This window comes from Oncorhynchus mykiss, chromosome 19 (genome assembly GCF_057628025.1).
Source record: "Oncorhynchus mykiss isolate SJ-2025 chromosome 19, ASM5762802v1, whole genome shotgun sequence".
Lineage (NCBI taxonomy): Eukaryota > Metazoa > Chordata > Actinopteri > Salmoniformes > Salmonidae > Oncorhynchus > Oncorhynchus mykiss.
This window is the reverse complement of record NC_143040.1, coordinates 59,312,741-59,333,206: the sequence shown is the minus strand read 5'-3', so window position 1 is coordinate 59,333,206 and position 20,466 is coordinate 59,312,741. Positions and strand designations below refer to the sequence as shown.

The following is a 20,466-nucleotide window of genomic DNA, read 5'->3' as shown; positions in this document are numbered from 1 at the left end:
GTGCAACACAGGGAGTTTGTTTGTTGACTGACGTGTCTGTCTCCTCTCTTCAGAGGTGTCCCTGATGACCTGGTGGTTCACATCCTGTGGGGCCAGTGGCCCCCGAGGCCCCACCCAGGCCCAGTGTGACAGCGCGTACCGCAACACCAACTTCAATGTCACTGTTGGTAAGGACGGCCCGTTCAAAGGAGTGCAGACCTGGAGGGTACCAGCCACCAACAGATACATGTGGGTACAAGTTTTGATATGTTCTTCTAATGTTGTAGAAACATGAACGCTACAGGCAGCAACTGTTTCTGCAATCGGAGCACTTTTTGCACTAGACTAAACCATATCAAATCAAATCAAATTGTGTTGTTCACATACACATGGTTAGCAGATATTAATACGAGTGTAGCGAAATGCTTGTGCTTCTAGTTCCGACTGTACAGTAATATCTAACAAGTAATCTAACAATTTCACAACAACTGCCTTATACACACAATTGTAAAGGAATGAATAAGAACATGTACATATAAATATATGGATGAGCAATGGCCGTGCGGCATAGTAGATGGTATAGAGTACAGTATATACATATGAGATGAGTAATGTAGGGTATGTAAAGATTATATAAAATGGCATTGTTTAAAGTGACTAATGATACATTTATTACATCCAATTTTTAATTATTAAAGTGGCTAGAGACTGAGTCAGTATGTTGGCAGCAGCCACTCAATGTTAGTGATGGCTGTTTAACAGTCTGATGGCCTTGAGATAGAAGCTGTTTTTCAGTCTCTCGGTTCCAGCTTTGATGCACCTGTACTGACCTCGCCTTCTGGAAGATAGCGGGGTGAACAGGCAGTGGCTCGAGTGGTTGCTTTTGGCCGTCCTGTGACATCGGGTGCTGTAGGTGTCCTGGAGGGCAGGTAGTTTGCCTCCGGTGATGCGTTGTGCAGACCTCACTACCCTCTGGAGAGCCTTACGGTTGTGGGCAGAGCAGTTGCCGAACCATGCGGTGATACAGCCTGACAGGATGCTCTCGATTGTGCATCTGTAAAAGTTTGTTTTCGGTGAGAAGGCACATTTCTTCAGCCTCCTGAGGTTGAAGAGGCGCTGTTGCGGCTTCTTCACCACGCTGTCTGTGTGGGTGGACCATTTCAGTTTGTCCGTGATGTGTACGCCACGGAACTTAAACTTTCCACCTTCTCCACTACTGTCCCATCGATGTGGATAGGGGGGTGCTCCCTCTGCTGTTTCCTGAAGTCCACAATCATCTCCTTTGTTTTGTTGATGTTGAGTATGAGGTTATTTTCCTGACACCACACTCCGAGGGCCCTCACCTCCTCCCTGTAGGCCGTCTCTTCATTGTTGGTAATCAAGCCTACCACTGTATTGTTGTCTGCAAACTTGATGATTGAGTTGGAGGCGTGCATGGCCACGCAGTCATGGGTGAACAGGGAGTACAGGAGAGGGCTGAGAACGCACCCTTGTGGAACCCCAGTGTTGAGGATCAGCGGGGTGGATATGTTGTTTCCTACCCTCACTAGGGGCGGCCCGTCAGAAAGTCCAAGACCCAGTTGCACAGGGCAGGGTTGAGACCCAGGATCTCAAGCTTAATGACGAGTTTGGAGGGTACTATGGTGTTAAATGCTGAGCTGTAATCGATGAACAGCTTTCTTACATAGGTATTCCTCTTGTCCTGATGGGTTAGTGCAGTGTGCAGTGTGATTGTGATTGCGTCATCTGTGGCCTATTGTGGCGCTAAGCAAATTGGAGTGGGTCTAGGGTGTCAGGTAGGGTGGAGGTGATATGATCCTTGACTAGTCTCTCAAAGCACTTCATGATGATGGAAGTGAGTGCTACAGGGCAATAACTGTTTAGCTCAGTTACCTTAGCTTTCTTGGCAACAAGAACAATGGTGGACCTCTTGAAGCTTGTGGGAACAGCAGACTGGGATAGGGATTGATTGAATATGTCCGAAAACACACCAGCCAGCTGGTCTGTGCATGCTCTGAGGACGCGGCTTGGGATGCCGTCTGGGCCGGCAGCCTTGCGAGGGTTAAAATGTTTAAATGTTTTACTCATGTTGGCCGCGGTGAAGGAGAGCCCGCAGGTTTTAGTAGCGGGCTGTGTCAATGGCACTGTATTGTCCTCGAAGCAAGCAAAGAAGTTGTATAATTTTTCTGGGAGCAAGACGTCGGTGTCTGCGATGTGGGCTTGTTTTATTTTTGTAATCCATGATTGACTGTTGACCCTGCCACATTCGTCTTGTGTCTGTGCCGTTGAATTGCGACTCCAGTTTGTCTCTATACTGACGCTTAGCTTGTTTGATCGCCTTGCAGAGGGAATAGCTACACTGTTTGTATTCGGTCATGTTTCCGGTCGCCTTGCCATGATTAAAAGCAGTGGTTCGCGCTTTCAGTTTTGCGCGAATACTGCCATCAATCCACGGTTTCTGGTTGGGGAAGGTATTAATAGTCACCATGGGTACAACCTCACTGATGCATTTGCTAATAAACTCGCTCACCAAATCAGCGTATACATCAATGTTGTTGTCTGAGTTTACCTGGAACATATCCCAGTCAACATGATCAAAGCAATCTTGAAGCGTGGAATCCGATTGGTCGGACCAGGGTTGAACAGACCTGAGCCTGGACGTTTCCTGTTTTAGTTTCTGTCTATAGGTGTCACGCCCTGACCATAGTTTACTTTGTATTTTCTATGTTTTGATTGGTCAGGGTGTGATCTGAGTGGGCATTCTATGTTCCTGTCTATGTGTTTTCACCCGATAGGCTGTTTAGGTTTCCGTTACGTTTATTGTTTTTGTAGTGTTTGTGTTTAGTGTGTTTTTCATTAAACATGAATCGCAATCGACACGCTGCATTTTGGTCCGACTCTCCTTCTCACGAAGAAAACCGTTACAGAATCACCCACCACAAAAGGACCAAGCAGCGTGTCAACAGGCAGGAGCAGCGCGAGGAGACGCGCAATAAGGATTTCTGGACATGGGAGGAAATCCTCGACGGGAGAGGACCCTGGGCTAAACCAGGGGAGTGTAGCCGCACTAAGGTGCAGCGGGAGAAGAAACAACAGGAACAGCCCAAGGAGGAGTACAGTATGGAGTATACTACTTGGGAGGAGATCGACAGGTGGGCGGCCGACCCAGGGAGAGTGCCGGAGCCCGCTTGGGATTCGCTGGAGCAGTGCGAGGAAGGTTACCGTAGAATGGAGGCGGTGAAAGCAGAGAGGCGCTGGTATGAGAAGGCAGCTCGGCGACGCGGATGGAAGCTTGAGAGGCAGCCCCAAAAATTTCTTGGGGGGGGGCTAACAGGGAGTATGGCTATGCCAGGTAGGAGACCTGGGCAGACTCCCTGTGCTTACCGGGGGGCTAGAGAGACCGGACAGGCACCGTGTTATGCAGTGGTGCGCACGGTGTCTCCAGTGCGGGTGCATAGCCCGGTGCGGTATATTCCAGCTCCGCGTGTCTGCCGGGCTAGATTGAGCGTCGAGCCTAATGCCATGAAGCCGGCTCTACGCAGCTGGTCCCCAGTGCGTCTCCTTGGGCCGGTTTACATGGCACCAGCCTTGCGCTCGGTGTCTCCGGTTCGCCTGCATAGTCCAGTGCGGGCTATTCCACCTCGCAGCACTGGCAGGGCGACCGTGAGCATTCAACCAGGTAAGGTTGGGCAGGCTCGGTGCTCAAGAGCTCCAGTGCGCCTGCACGGTCCGGTTTTTCCAGTACCACCTCCACACCCCAGCCCTCCGGTAGCAGCTCCCCGCACCAGGCTTCCTGTGCGTGTTCTCGGCCCAGTACCACCAGTGCCAGCACCACGCATCAGGCCTACAGTGCGCCTCGCCTGTCCAGCGCTGTCGGAGCCCTCCTCCTCTCCAGCGCTGTCGGAGTCTCCCGCCTGTTTAGCGCTGTCAGAGCTTTCCGCCTCTACAGCGCTGCCAGGTTCTCCCGCCTGTTCAGAGCTGCCAGTTAGCATAGAGCTGCCAGTTAGCATAGAGCTGCCAGTTAGCATAGAGCTGCCAGTTAGCATAGAGCTGCCAGTTAGCATGGAGCTGCCAGTTAGCATAGAGCTGCCAGTTAGCAAGGAGCTGCCAGTCTGCAAGGAGCTGCCAGTCTGCAAGGAGCTGCCAGTCTGCAAGGAGCCGCCAGAGCTGCCAGTCTGCAGGATGCCGCCAAAGCTGCCAGTCTGCAAGGAGCCGCCAGAGCTGCCAGTCTGCAAGGAGCCGCCAGAGCTGCCAGTCAGCATGGAGCAGCCAGGGCCGCCAGTCAGCATGGAGCAGCCAGGGCCGCCAGTCAGCATGGAGCAGCCAGGGCCGCCAGTCAGCATGGAGCAGCCAGGGCCGCCAGTCAGCATGGAGCAGCCAGGGCCGCCAGTCAGCATGGAGCAGCCAGTCAGCATGGAGCAGCCAGTCAGCATGGAGCAGCCAGTCAGCATGGAGCGGCCAGAGCTGCCAGTCAGCATGGAGCAGCCAGTCAGCATGGAGCAGCCAGAGCTGCCAGTCAGCATGGAGCAGCCAGTCAGCATGGAGCAGCCAGAGCTACCAGTCATCATGGAGCAGCCAGAGCAGTCTGCCAGCATGGAGCAGCCAGAGCTGTCAGTCAGCATGGAGCAGCCAGAGCAGCCAGTCTGTGTCGACCAGTCTCTTCCAGATCTGCCAGTCGTCCAGTCTCTTCCAGATCTGCCAGTCGTCCAGACTCTTCCAGATCTGCCAGTCGTCCAGACTCTTCCAGATCTGCCAGTCGTCCAGACTCTTCCAGATCTGCCAGTCGTCCAGACTCTTCCAGATCTGCCAGTCGACCAGACTCTTCCAGATCTGCCAGTCGACCAGACTCTTCCAGATCTGCCAGTCGACCAGACTCTTCCAGATCTGCCAGTCGACCAGACTCTTCCAGATCTGCCAGTCGGCCAGATTCTCCCAGATCTGCCAGTCGGCCAGATTCTCCCAGATCTGCCAGTCGTCCAGATTCTCCCAGATCTGCCAGTCGTCCAGATTCTCCCAGATCTGCCAGTCGTCCAGATTCTCCCAGATCTGCCAGTCGTCCAGATTCTCCCAGATCTGCCAGTCGTCCAGATTCTCCCAGATCTGCCAGTCGTCCAGATTCTCCCAGATCTGCCAGTCGTCCAGATTCTCCCAGATCTGCCAGTCGTCCAGATTCTCCCAGATCTGCCAGTCGTCCAGATTCTCCCAGATCTGCCAGTCGTCCAGATTCTCCCAGATCTGCCAGTCGTCCAGATTCTCCCAGATCTGCCAGTCGTCCAGATTCTGCCAGTCGTCCAGATTCTCCCAGATCCGCCAGTCAGCCAGGATCTTCCGGATCCGCCAGTCAGCCAGGATCTTCCAGAACCGCCAGCCAGCCAGGATCTGCCGGATCTAACCACCTGCCTGAGCTTCTTCTCAGTGCTGAGCTTCTTCTCAGTGCTGAGCTTCTTCTCAGTGCTGAGCTTCCTCTCAGGGCTGAGCTACCCATCTGTCCCGAGTTACCTCTGTCCCGAGCTGTCCCTCTGTCCCATGTTATCATTGTGGTGGGTAACCTATTTAGGGACGTTTAGGAGGGGGATTAAAACTGTCATGGAGTGGGGTCCACGTCCAGCGCCAGAGCCGCCACCGCGGACAGATGCCCACCCAGACCCTCCCCTATAGGTTCAGGTTTTGCGGCCGGAGTCCGCACCTTGGGGGGGGGGTACTGTCACGCCCTGACCATAGTTTACTTTGTATTTTCTATGTTTTGATTGGTCAGGGTGTGATCTGAGTGGGCATTCTATGTTCCTGTCTATGTGTTTTCACCAGATAGGCTGTTTAGGTTTCCGTTACGTTTATTGTTTTTGTAGTGTTTGTGTTTAGTGTGTTTTTCATTAAACATGAATCGCAATCGACACGCTGCATTTTGGTCCGACTCTCCTTCTCACGAAGAAAACCGTTACAATAGGCTGGGAGCCACAAAATGGAATCGTGGTCAGATTTGCCGAAAGGAGGGCGAGGGAGGGCTTTGTATGCGTCACGGAAGTGTTACGGTGAGTGAATGAGGACCCAAAAGCGAACTAACTTAAACAGAGCTTCTTTAATAACCAAACATAGGTAGGCTCAGATAGACCGGCAGATTCCGACAGGACAGGACAAGGTTACAGCAAACATGACGATAGTCTGGCTCAGGCATGAAACACAACAAACAAGAATCCGACAAGGACAGGAACAAAAACAGAGAGAGATATAGGGGACTAATCAGAGGGAAAAAGGGAACAGGTGGGAAACGGGGTGACGAGGTAGTCAGGAGGAGACAAGGAACAGCTGGGGGAAAGCGGGGGAGAAAAGGTAACCAAATACGACCAGCAGAGGGAGACAGGGTGAAAGGAAAGGACAGAAAGACACAACATGACAATACATGACAGTACCCCCCCACTCACCGAGCGCCTCCTGGCGCACTCGAGGAGGAAACCTGGCGGCAACGGAGGAAATCCTCGATCAGCGCACGGTCCAGCACGTCCCGAGAGGGAACCCAACTCCTCTCCTCAGGACCGTACCCCTCCCAATCAACGAGGTACTGGTGACCACGGCCCCGAGGACGCATGTCCAAAATCCTGCGGACCCTGTAGATGGGTGCGCCCTCGACAAGGATGGGGGGGGGGGGGGGAGACGAGCGGGGGCGCGAAGAACGGGCTTAATACAAGAGACATGGAAGACCGGGTGGACGCGACGAAGGTATCGCGGAAGAAGAAGTCGAACTGCGACAGGATTAATGACCCGAGAAATACGGAACGGACCAATGAACCGCGGGGTCAACTTGCGAGAAACCGTCTTAAGGGGAAGGTTCTGAGTGGAGAGCCAAACTCTCTGACCGCGACAATATCTAGGACTCTTAGTTCTACGCTTATTAGCAGCCCTCACAGTCTGCGTCCTATAACGGCAAAGTGCAGACCTGACCCTCTTCCAGGTGCGCTCGCAACGTTGGACAAAAGCCTGAGCGGAGGGGACGCTGGACTCGGCGAACTGAGATGAGAACAGCGGAGGCTGGTACCCGAGGCTACTCTGAAAAGGAGATAGCCCGGTCGCAGACGAAGGAAGCGAGTTGTGGGCGTATTCTGCCCAGGGGAGCTGTTCTGACCAAGACGCAGGGTTGCGAAAAGAAAGACTGCGTAAGATGCGACCAATAGTCTGATTGGCCCGTTCTGCTTGACCGTTAGACTGGGGGTGAAAGCCGGAAGAGAGACTGACGGAAGCCCCAATCAAACGGCAAAACTCCCTCCAAAATTGAGACGTAAATTGCGGACCTCTGTCCGAAACGACGTCTGACGGAAGGCCATGAATTCTGAAAACATTCTCGATGATGATTTGTGCCGTCTCTTTAGCAGAAGGAAGCTTAGCAAGGGGAATGAAATGAGCCGCCTTAGAGAACCTATCGACAACCGTAAGAATAACAGTCTTCCCCGCTGACGAAGGCAGTCCGGTGACAAAATCTAAGGCGATGTGAGACCACGGTCGAGAGGGAATGGGAAGCGGCCTGAGACGGCCGGCAGGAGGGGAGTTACCGGACTTAGTCTGCGCGCAGACCGAACAAGCAGCCACGAAACGACGCGTGTCATGCTCCCGGGTGGGCCACCAAAAACGCTGGCGAATGGAAGCAAGCGTACCCCGAACGCCAGGGTGGCCGGCTAACTTGGCAGAGTGAGCCCACTGAAGAACGGCCAGACGAGTAGGAACGGGAACGAAAAGAAGGTTCCTAGGACAAGCGCGCGGCGACGGAGTGTGAGTGAGCGCTTGCTTTACCTGCCTCTCAATTCCCCAGACAGTCAACCCGACAACACGCCCCTCAGGGAGAATCCCCTCGGGGTCTGTGGAGGCTACTGAAGAACTGAAGAGACGAGATAAAGCATCAGGCTTGGTGTTCTTAGAGCCCGGACGATAAGAAATCACGAACTCGAAACGAGCGAAAAACAGCGCCCAACGCGCCTGACGCGCATTAAGTCGTTTGGCAGAACGGATGTACCCAAGGTTCCTATGGTCAGTCCAAATGACAAAAGGAACGGTCGCCCCCTCCAACCACTGTCGCCATTCGCCTAGGGCTAACCGGATGGCGAGCAGTTCGCGGTTTCCCACATCATAGTTACGTTCCGACGGGGACAGGCGATGAGAAAAATACGCGCATGGGTGGACCTTGTCGTCAGAGAGGGAGCGCTGAGAAAGAATGGCTCCCACGCCCACCTCTGACGCGTCAACCTCGACAACGAACTGTCTAGAGACGTCAGGTGTAACAAGGATAGGAGCGGATGTAAAACGATTCTTGAGGAGATCAAAAGCTCCCTGGGCGGAAACGGACCACTTAAAGCACGTCTTGACAGAAGTAAGGGCTGTGAGAGGGGCTGCCACCTGACCGAAATTACGGATGAAACGACGATAGAAGTTCGCGAAGCCGAGAAAGCGCTGCAGCTCGACGCGTGACTTAGGGGCGGGCCAATCAATGACAGCTTGGACCTTAGCGGGATCCATCTTAATGCCTTCAGCGGAAATAACAGAACCGAGAAATGTGACGGAGGAGGCATGAAAAGTGCACTTCTCAGCCTTCACAAAAAGACAATTCTCTAAAAGGCGCTGGAGGACACGTCGAACGTGCTGAAGATGAATCTGGAGTGACGGTGAAAAAATCAGGATATCGTCAAGGTAAACGAAAACAAAGATGTTCAGCATGTCTCTCAGGAAATCATTGACTAATGCCTGAAAGACAGCTGGAGCGTTAGCGAGGCCGAAAGGAAGAACCCGGTATTCAAAGTGCCCTAACGGAGTGTTAAACGCCGTCTTCCACTCGTCCCCCTCCCTGATGCGCACGAGATGGTAAGCGTTACGAAGGTCCAACTTAGTGAAAAACCTGGCTCCCTGCAGGATCTCGAAGGCTGAAGACATAAGAGGAAGCGGATAACGATTCTTAACTGTTATGTCATTCAGCCCTCGATAATCTATGCAGGGGCGCAGAGACCCGTCCTTCTTCTTGACAAAAAAAAACCCCGCTCCGGCGGGAGAGGAGGAGGGGACTATGGTACCGGCGTCAAGAGCTACAGACAAATAATCCTCGAGAGCCTTACGTTCGGGAGCCGACAGAGAGTATAGTCTACCCCGGGGGGGAGTGGTTCCCGGAAGGAGATCAATACTACAATCATACGACCGGTGTGGAGGAAGAGAGGTGGCCCTGGACCGACTGAACACCGTGCGCAGATCGTGATATTCCTCCGGCACCCCTGTCAAATCACCAGGCTCCTCCTGTGAAGAAGAGACAGAGGAAACAGGAGGGATAGCAGACATTAAACATTTCACATGACAAGAGACGTTCCAGGAGAGGATAGAATTACTAGACCAATTAATGGAAGGATTATGACAAACTAGCCAGGGATGGCCCAAAACAACAGGTGTAAAAGGTGAACGAAAAATCAAAAAAGAAATGGTTTCGCTATGATTACCAGAAACAGTGAGGGTTAAAGGTAGCGTCTCACGCTGAATCCTGGGGAGAGGACTACCATCCAGGGCGAACAAGGCCGTGGACTCCCTTAACTGTCTGAGAGGAATGTCATGTTCCCGAGCCCAGGTCTCGTCCATGAAACAGCCCTCCGCCCCAGAGTCTATTAAGGCACTGCAGGAAGCTGACGAACCGGTCCAGCGTAGATGGACCGACAAGGTAGTGCAGGATCTTGAAGGAGAGACAGGAGTAGTAGCGCTCACCAGTAGCCCTCCGCTTACTGATGAGCTCTGGCTTTTACTGGACATGAAGTGACAAAATGACCAGCAGAACCGCAATAGAGACAGAGGCGGTTGGTGATTCTCCGTTCCCTCTCCTTAGTCGAGATGCGGATACCTCCCAGCTGCATAGGCTCAGCTCCCGAGCCGGCAGAGGAAGATGGTAGTGATGCGGAGAGGGGGGCAACGGAGAACGCGAGCTCCTTTCCACGAGCTCGGTGACGAAGATCAACCCGTCGCTCAATGCGAATAGCGAGTTCAATCAAGGAATCCACGCTGGAAGGAACCTCCCGGGAGAGAATCTCATCCTTTACCTCTGCGCGGAGACCCTCCAGAAGACGAGCGAGCAAAGCCGGCTCGTTCCAGCCACTGGAGGCAGCAAGAGTGCGAAACTCAATAGAGTAGTCTGTTATGGATCGATTGCCTTGACATAGGGAAGACAGGGCCCTGGAAGCCTCCTCCCCAAAAACAGATCGATCAAAAACCCGTATCATCTCCTCCTTAAAGTCCTGATACTGGTTAGTACACTCAGCCCTTGCCTCCCAGATTGCCGTGCCCCACTCACGAGCCCGTCCAGTAAGGAGAGATATGACGTAGGCGACACGAGCAGTGCTCCTGGCGTAAGTGTTGGGCTGGAGAGAAAACACAATATCACACTGGGTGAGGAACGAGCGGCATTCAGTGGGCTCCCCAGAGTAACACGGCGGGTTATTGATTCTGGGCTCCGGAGATTCGAAAGCCCTGGAAGTGGCCGGTGGATCGAGGCGGAGATGGTGAACCTGTTCTGTGAGGTTGGAGACTTGGGTGGCCAGGGTCTCAACGGCATGTCGAGCAGCAGACAATTCCTGCTCGTGTCTGCCTAGCATCGCTCCCTGGATCTCGACGGCTGAGTGGAGAGGATCCGAAGTCGCTGGGTCCATTCTTGGTCGGATTCTTCTGTTACGGTGAGTGAATGAGGACCCAAAAGCGAACTAACTTAAACAGAGCTTCTTTAATAACCAAACATAGGTAGGCTCAGATAGACCGGCAGATTCCGACAGGACAGGACAAGGTTACAGCAAACATGACGATAGTCTGGCTCAGGCATGAAACACAACAAACAAGAATCCGACAAGGACAGGAACAAAAACAGAGAGAGATATAGGGGACTAATCAGAGGGAAAAAGGGAACAGGTGGGAAACGGGGTGACGAGGTAGTCAGGAGGAGACAAGGAACAGCTGGGGGAAAGCGGGGGAGAAAAGGTAACCAAATACGACCAGCAGAGGGAGACAGGGTGAAAGGAAAGGACAGAAAGACACAACATGACAATACATGACAGGAAGTTAGAGTAGCAATGATCCAGAGTGCTGCCAGCCCGGGTCATGCATTCGATATGCTGATAAAATTTAGGGAGCCTTGTTTTCAGATTAGCTTTGTTAAAATCCCCAGCTACAATAAATGCAGCCTCAGGATAAATGTTTTCCAGTTTACATAGAGTCCAGTGAAGGTCTTTCAGGGCCGTCGAGGTGTCTGCTTGGGGGGGGGGGGGGGGGGGGGGGGAGAGATAATTCTCTTGGTAGATAATGCGGTTGGCATTTGATTTTAAGGAATTCTAGGTCAGGTGAACAAAAGGACTTGAGTTCCTGTATGTAATGATCACACCACAACTCGTTAAGCATAAGGCACACCCCCTGCCCTTATTCTTACCAGAGAGATGTTTGTTTCTGTCGCTGCGATGCGTGAAGAAACCGATTGGCTGTACCGACTCTGATAAAAAATCCCCAGTGAGCCATGTTTTCGTGAAACAGAGAATGTTACAATCTCTGATGTCTCTCTGGAAGGCAACCCTTGCTCTAATTTTGTTTACCTTGGTGTCAAGAGGTTGGACATTGGCGAGTAGTATACTCGGGAGCGGTGCAGAAGATGCTTGAAACAAGCCCCTTGACCAATGATTGCATCTGTACATCAGTATTGACAGCTGGCAGAAAGCAGCACAACCTGAAAAATCAGTCAACTGATTAAATACAGTTTCTATACTACTAAGTGTCACGGATCTGCTAGACCGATCAATATAGGCAAGTCTCTGGAGTATCAGGATTGATTTTCACATCATCCAAGTTAGGGGAGGAAGAGTATGACGGGGGCTCAGCCCCTGCCTGCCTGCCTTCCTGCGCTATGTGTGTGTGTGTGTGTGTGTGTGTGTGTGTGTGTGTGTGTGTGTGTGTGTGTGTGTGTGTGTGTGTGTGTGTGTGTGTGTGTGTGTGTGTGTTTGTGTGTGCGTGTGTGTGTGTGAGAGATAGAAAGACTGGGGCAGAGTGAGAAGCATGACTCACCGGATAGAGACTTAGATTAGTCTATCTGTGCTCACTCTCTCTCCCTAATCTGGCCCCTGCCAAACCAAGGCTTTGAACTATTTTTTTTGGTTTGCTGTCCTAGTCACGCGGCCTTATTACAACACTAGATGCTAAAAGCACTGGCTTACCATACACCGCCGCATCCCCCACAAGGCTGGGGGCCCAGGGGCTCTTGGGGGACCCTAGGAGTTTGCCCCCATAGAATTAGGAATTAGAATACTAGAATGGACATGAATTTTCTTAAAATGGGATAAAGGTCAGCCAATTGGGTCAGGGAATTGGTCAACTATGGTTTGCCAGTCAAGTGATAAGATATTGTGTTAAATAATTATTTTGAAGAATTTATCTGCACTGTATGTATGTTTGTTAGCTAGCTAGCGAGACAGTTTTAGGGGAATGATTCCATAAATGTTTCAAATTAACTGGCAATATGCCAACATTCCTTTAAAACAATGCAGTTAATCCACAGCCATAGACTGGCTGAAATCAGTACAAATCACTCTAAGCTTCCACCCCCAAAAATGTTTAGACATTCATGCTCTGTTTACATATATTTATTATATTTTTTATTTAACCTTTATTTAACTAGCAAGCCAGTTAAGAACAAATTCTTATTTACAATGACAGCCTACTTAGGCCAAACCCCGACATTACTGGGCCAATTGTGCGCCGCCCTATGGGACTCCCAATCACGGCAGGATGTGATACCTGGATTCAAACCAGGTACTATAGTGACGCCTCTTGCACTGAGATGCAGTGCCTGTGCCGCTCGGGATCCAGGCTAATTATACAGAACATTTGTATAAAACCTGTATAAACAGTATTTATGATTATATTACAATATTTAAGGTTGGTAATAATTATATTACAACATTTCTGATATTTTACATGACTTTGTTTTATTTATCTGCATAAGTAAAATCAGGATTATGCCCCTAATGCTATTCATTCCAATTAGTCTGGTTATGGCTGCCATTAATTCCAGTTGGACACCAATATGACTGCCATTTTCACCCCTTTCTGGAACTTTGAGGGTTTATGACATAGGCCCTCTAATAATTTAAGATCTCTCTGGTGCCCCCTCCCCTCCCCAGACAGAATATGAACACGTCATAAACCATCTAAAAAATTACAGGAAATTAGCTGTAAAATTGCTACATTTTCTCTGTGTAGAATAGCAGGAAATGTTATTTTAAAAATGCAAATTCTCTCAGCCTCTCAGAGACTGTGGTACACCACTGGTTAATAGGGGTAAGGATAGACAATGAGAAGATATGGGGGGCTTCTCTGCACGTCTTTTTTAGCATTGGTATGTTGTTTTCTATCTTACACTGCTATCTAGAACCTAAATGGGTTCTTCGGCTGTCCCCATAGGATGACCTTTGAAGGCCCCTTATTGGTTCCAGGTAAAACCTGTTTGGTTCCAGGTAAAACCCCTTTTGGTTCCATGTAGAAACATTCCCACAGTGTTCTACATGGAAATCAAAAGGGTTCTTACCTGCAGCCAAAAGGGGTTCATCTATGGGGACAGAAGAGTAGTCTGGGGGCTCAGCTGAGCTCTGATTACAGTAAATCTATAGCTACAGTGGCAAGAAAAAGTATGTGAACCCTTTGTAAATACCTGGATTTCTGCATAAATACAATTTGATCTGATCTTCATCTAGGTCACAACAATAGACAAACACAGTCTGCTTACACTAATAACACACAAACAATAAAATAAAATGTAATGACTTTATTGAACACACCGTGTAAGCATTCACAGTGCAGGATGGGAAAAGTACATAAACCTTGGATTTAATAACTGGTTGACCCTCCTTTTGCAGCAATAACCTCAACCAAACGTTTTCTGTAGTTGCGTATCAGACCTGCACAATGGTCAGGAGTAATTTTGGACCATTCCTCTTTACAAAACTGTTTCAGTTCAGCAATATTCTTGGGATGCCTGGTGTGAACTGCTCTCTTGAGGTCATGCCACAACATCTCAATCAGGTTGAGGTCAGGACTCAGGACTGGACCACTCCAGAAGGCTTATTTTCTTCAGTTGAACCCATTCATTCTGTTGTTGATTTAGTTCTGTGTTTTGGGTCGTTGTCCTGATGCATCACCCAACTTCTGTTGAGCTTCAATTGGCGGACAGATAGCCGAACATTCTCCTGCAAAATGTCTTGATAAATTTGGTAATTCATTTTTCCGTTGATGATAGCAAGCTGTCTAGGCCCTGAGGCAGCAAAGCAGTCCCAAACCATGATGCTCCCTCCACCATACTTCACACTTGGGATGAGGTTTTGATGTTGGTGTGCTGTGCCTTTTTTTCTCCACAAATAGTGTTGTGTGTTCCTTCCAAACAACTCAACTGTAGTTTAATCTGTCCTAGAATATTTTGCCAGTAGCGCTGTGGAACATCCAGGTGCACCTTTGCAAACTTCAGACATGCAGCAATGTTTTTTTTGGACATTAGTGGCTTCTTAGTGACATTAGTGTCCTCCCATGAACACCATTGTTGTTTGGTGTTTTACGCATCGTAGACTCGTCAACAAAGATGTTAGCATGTTCCAGAGATTTCTGTAAGTCTGACATTTTAGGCTTCTTCTTAACCTCATTGAGCATTCTGCGCTGTGCTCTTGCAGTCATCTTTGCAGGATGGCCACTCCTAGGGAGAGTAGCAACAGTGCTGAACTTTCTCCATTTATGGACAATTTGTCTTTCCATGCACTGATGAATATCAAGGCTTTTAGCTTATCAACAATACAATATCAAGGCTTTTAGCTTATCAACAATACAATATCAAGGCTTTCCAGCTTTATGCAAGTCAACAAATCTTAATCTTAGGTCTTTTGAGATCTCTTTTGTTCGAGGCATAGTTCACATCAGGCAATGCTTCTTGTGAATAGAAAATGCTAATTTTGTGAGTGTTTTTTTTAGGGCAAGGCAGCTCTAACCAACATCTCCAATCTCGTCTCATTGATTGGACTCCAGGTTAGCTGACTCCTGACTCCAATTAGCTTTTGGAGAAGTCATTAGCCTCGGGGTTCACATACTTTTCCAAACCTACACTGTGAATGTTTAAATAATGTATTCAATATAGACAAGAAAAATACTAAAATGTGTGTGTTATTAGTTTAAGCACACTATGTTTGTCTATTGTTGTGACATAGATGAAAATCAGATCAAATGTGATGACCAATTTATGCAGAAATCCATGTAATTCCGAAGGGTTCACATACTTTTTCTTGCCGCTGGTATGTCAATATTAACCATGATTTGAGCTGATGATACAAGTTAGTGTTCCTCTGTCAGGCACAACCTTAACTTTGCCACTGTTACAGCCTGATTCAAGGTGCTGTGAAACTTCTGATCCACTATGGAGACCAAAACTGGCTTGACCTTTTTGCAATATTCAATCCATTTGAGTAGCCATTCTTATACATTGACCCAAGCACCAAACTATCATGACACAAGGCGAGACCCAGATGCAGATGTGACGGATGTGAAACGGCTAGCTAGTTAGCGGTGGTGCGCGCTAAATAGCGTTTCAATTGGTGACTTCACTTGCTCTGAGACCGTGAAGTAGTGATTCCCCTTGCTCTGCAAGGGCCGCGGCTTTTGTGGAGCGATGGGTAACGATGCTTCGTGGGTGACTGTTGTTGATGTGTGCAGAGGGTCCCTGGTTCACGCCCGGGTATGGGCGAGGGGATGGTCTAAAGTTATACTGTTACACAGACACTGGAGGCAGATGGTTGGAGTCTTACGATGTTTATTAATCCAGAAGGAGTAGGCAAGAGAATGGTCGTGGACAGGCAAAAGGTTAAAACCAGATCCAGCAGGTACAGAGTGGCAGACAAGCTAATGATCAAGGCAGGCAGAAGGGTCAGGCAGGCGGGTACAGAGTCCAGAAAGAGGCAAGCGTCAAAACCTGGAGGACTAGAAAAGGAGAATAGCAAAAAGCAGGAGAATGGGAAAAATGCTGGTTGACTTGGAAAACGTACAAGACGAACTGGCAGAGAGAGACAGGAAACACAGGGATAAATACACTGGGGAAAATCAGTGACACCTGGAGGGGGTGGAGACAATCTCAAGGACAGGTGACAGGGCCTGACACCAAACATGGCCTTCAGTAGTCTCCTCAAGTGTTATGTCATGGAAATTCTAATCAAAAGGAAGAGAGACTGAAGATTCTTCAAAACAACAACTTTTTATAAGATTTGAAAATCTGGAGCTGGTTAACAAACCACTCAACAACAGTGCAGAGTTAACCTTTTTGGGATAGGGTGCAGCATTTTCACTTTTGGATGAATAGCGTGCCCAGAGTGAACTGTCTCCTACTCTGTCCCAGATGCTAATATATGCATATTATTAGTAGATTTGGATAGAAAACACTCTGACGTTTCTAAAACGGTTTGAATGATGTCTGTGAGTATAACAGAACTCATATGGCATGCGAAAACCTGAGAAAAATTCCAACCAGGAAGTGGGAAATCTGAGGTTTGTAGTTTTTCAACTCTTTGCCTATCCAAGATACAGTGTAAATTTGGTCCAATTGCACTTCCTAAGGCTTCCACTAGATGTCAACAGTCTTTAGAACCTTGTTTCAGGCTTCCACTGTGAAGGAGGAGAGAATAAGAGCTAATTGAGTAAGAGGTCTGCCAGAAGGCCATGAGCTGATCACGCGCTCTCCCGTGAGAGGTAGCTGCGTTCCATTGCATTTCTAATTCTCCGGTTGAAACATTATTGAATATTTATGCTAAAAACATCCTAAAAATCCTATTTTTCTCAGGTTTTTGCCTGCCGTATGAGTTCTGTTATACTCACAGACATAATTCAAACAGTTTTAGAAACTTCCGAGTGTTTTCTATCCATAGTGTTTTCTACTAATAATATGCATATCTTAGCTTCTGGGCCTGAGTAGCAGGCAGTTTACTCTGGGCACACTTTTCATCCGAATGTGGAAACAGCCATAAGAAGTTAACTTTGTAAATGGCTTCTGTTGTGCCACTGAGATCTTTACCTTCACATGGTGCAAAACATTCTTAAGGGAATAATTTCAACAGTCAAACAGTCATACAGAAGTACACTCTTCATCTGAGCAAAGAGGACAATCATCACGCTGATGCATTGATTCCGACTTCTTAAACAATGGGCTGGTTATTTTCTGCTGGACTCCCATCCTGAGTCTGCCATTGGCTCGAGCTGGAGCGGCTGTTAGTTAAGTCCCACTGTGGGACTGTGCTGGTACTCTTCAGTTGCATTGTGGCCACTTCTCCCAGGGCCCAGACAACAGCTGCAATGAGAAGACTGACCACCAAAGCAACAAATATTATGCGTAGAGTCTGGTCCTGGTCTTCCCGTGCCTACTCGGGTCGCTTACGACGATTCATCGGCTGGTACATCTTCGTCTGAGTTGTGGGGCACCTGGAATGGACCAGTCCAGCGCTGTTGGTGCCAAATCTTTCCGCGGAGGTCCTTGATGACCACCCAATCACCTGGTTGAAGTTTGTGGAGCTGTCCTCCATTTGGTTCAGGCAAAGCTGCTTCAATTCTGGGGAAAATAGACTTCAGGGTATTGTTAAGTGCAACACAGAGCATAGAAACGTATCATTCCAGCGCTGTACTTGACGGGTATTTGACCTGTCCTCAAGAAAAATGTGTTAAACAGTTCAAACAGTTCATCATTATGCAATCATTTACTCACAATCATTCTGTTATTGTGTGCGTCCACACATTAATTCATGGGATAGCCCTCCTTATTTGTTTAGTTATTTAACAGTTACATTTCTTAACAGCAGTCAACTCTTAGATCAATCAGTTAACTAATTCCAGACATATTTTTAATTACATTTTGTTCCCTTAAATTCAATTTCAAAGCCAAAATGCATCTAGTGAGCGCAAACAATTATGCAGCTTGGGCTGACAGATGTGGTGGTAATTTAGCACTCTCTAGAGTAGTGGCAACCGTAGTCATTGCATAAACCACTAATGGTTCTCCTTGAGTCCCCCTGGATTCCACTTTATCTTGTCATTCATCGCCCCCTTGTGGTCAGAGAGTGGCTGTACAACCTCAGCATATTCAGGCAGCCAGGCTCGACAATAGAAGATTTGCAAGTGTCAACATATGTCGTTTTGTAACTGGCTGTGGTACTGGCTGTGGTACAGATAGAATCACAGCCACACGCTCTAGAGCCAATTTCATGCCACAGTGTAATATCATGTCCTAGATACTTAACGGATTGAGACACCATTTGGTGTAATATCATGTCCTAGATACTTAACGGATTGAGACACCATTTGGTGTAATATCATGTCCTAGATACTTAACGGATTGAGACACCATTTGGTGTAATATCATGTCCTAGATACTTAACGGATTGAGACACCATTTGGTGTAATATCATGTCCTAGATACTTAACAGTTTTAGACACAAGCTCCAGCCTTTTTTTCTTAGAAACTTTGTGGCCATTTTCAGCAAGGAACGCTGGTGTTGAGGCTGTTGTAGTCATCGGTTGCTGGTCTGATGCCACTGTGTTTGCGGAAACAGTTCTCCAATCTATGCCTGTAGTCCTCCAGTGAAACGGGAGTCATTGTAGGTGGTGTGTAGAATGGTTCCTACTGCTCTGGGGCTGCCTCTGAGGGGTCTGATGGTCCTGCAGTCCTATCAGGTCTTGTTGGGGGTAGAGCTGCGGCGGGAGAGGGGGCTGAGCAGACCGTTGTTGGACAACAAGGGCAGGTGCTGGTGCAGTGGATTCAGGGGTATAATAGGGAGGTGGAAAGTCATTGTTTCTCCTTCTTTTCTAATCATTTACCATTATTCCTTTAATGTTCTTATCTGCCCTTCTCTGCTTCTTTTTCCCACTTCTTAAAATCATCCCAGTCTATTCTACTTGCCTTGCCTTTCTTGGTTAATCTCTCAAAGTCCTGTAACTTCTTTCCACATTCTGATAACAAAATTTCACTTAATGTGCCTTTCAAGGGAAATTCTGCTACCTTGTGCCAGAGCGGTACCTGTTCCCGAATGTTCCTGCCTCACTTATCCACCATTACCTTCACCTGGTCCAGTCTGCGGGTTGGGCCGACAGGGTTCTCCCCTGCTGCTCTTGGCTCCCATTTGGAAACTCCATCTATACACACACACTCAAAAACAAACACACAAAACAAGCTATATTTAGTTAGGGACCTCATTCTTTCTTCAAATGAAATATGGGTTAACTTAAAAATAAATGCATCATAGGTTAACTCAAAAGGGGTTGTTTCTTCGCCATCAAAATATTTTGTAATTTCTTTATGTAATTTAGAATTCTGTACCCATACAGTATTTCCCCCTAATACAAAATGTTGTATGTGTTTTATCCCAAGTATAACCAATTCACCTACGGCTCCATTGGTCAAATTGCTCCTTCCAAAATAATGTGCTAACCTGCAGGAATAGTTTCTTACTTCTATCTCAGGACCCTGTCCTGGAATCACATAACTCATGGATTTACATCTGACCATTACAAACCATGGCATATCAATTCATATTCATTTAGTACTTTGCCAAATAATGTGCTATAAAGCAGGGTTTTCTCCACACACAGTACAGCCCTCCTTGTCACTAAGACAAGGTTTTCTTCACACACAGTGAAACCCACACACAGTGAAACTCGCATACAATGAATTCTCTTCCACACACACAGTAGAGCCCTCCTTGTCACTAAGACAAGGTTTTCTTCACACACAGTGAAACTCACACATGGTGAATTTTCCTCTACACACATTAGTCTTCTGTGACTATAACAATATCTATATTTTAACATGCACTTTAGAGACGTCAGTCTCAACCTTCATTTTATTGTTCGGAATGGCGTATCTGTCCACTGACGCTGCCTGGAGGGTCCGAGGCGGGTCCCTTCTGCTCCACTCAGGCGGAGTGTGGGCTCCCCAAGCCACATCTAATGCAGCCCCTGCGTGTAGTTAACCTTGGAGTCCCAGGATCGATCAGCGAACGGAGTTAGCCATCCCATCCTCATCGACAAGAATTGTTGTGGAATTTCTAATCAAAAGGAAGAGAGACAGCAGATTTTTCAAAACAACAACTTTTTATTAGAAGATTTGCAAATCTGGAGCTGGTTAACAATCCACTCAACAACAGCGCAGAGTTAAGAGCCTTAATATGAAAATACAACCTCTGTCTACGTGGCAGTTTAGCAGGTGTGTGAGAGCATGGTGGGAACATTGCACACAAACAAGTGATAACGCCAGTTTGTCACTCCTTTCTGCTGATAGAATTGTCACTGCTGCTCAAGCTAGTCTCTGTTCTCTTATCTCCACACAGCAGTGCCTTTGAAAGATACGAAAAGAACAGGATGGACCGAAACCTGTGGTCACTCTCAGAACCTCTTTGTCTTTGGCCGAGTGACCAAGTTGCTCAGAAAATAGAGGAA

The 20,466-nt window shown here is 48.3% G+C and overlaps 1 protein-coding gene across 2 annotated transcripts in view; it reads left to right on the top strand.

Annotated features, from left to right (window-relative positions):
* Positions 1-20,466, top strand: part of LOC110498079 (tyrosine-protein kinase receptor) — a 91,797-nt gene that overhangs the window by 51,048 nt on the left and 20,283 nt on the right. For both annotated transcript variants that reach the window (XM_036955023.2, XM_036955022.2), the window contains exon 12: positions 54-228. In XM_036955023.2, coding sequence (XP_036810918.2) covers positions 54-228 — 175 coding nt within the window. The remainder of the gene's footprint in view (positions 1-53; positions 229-20,466) is intronic.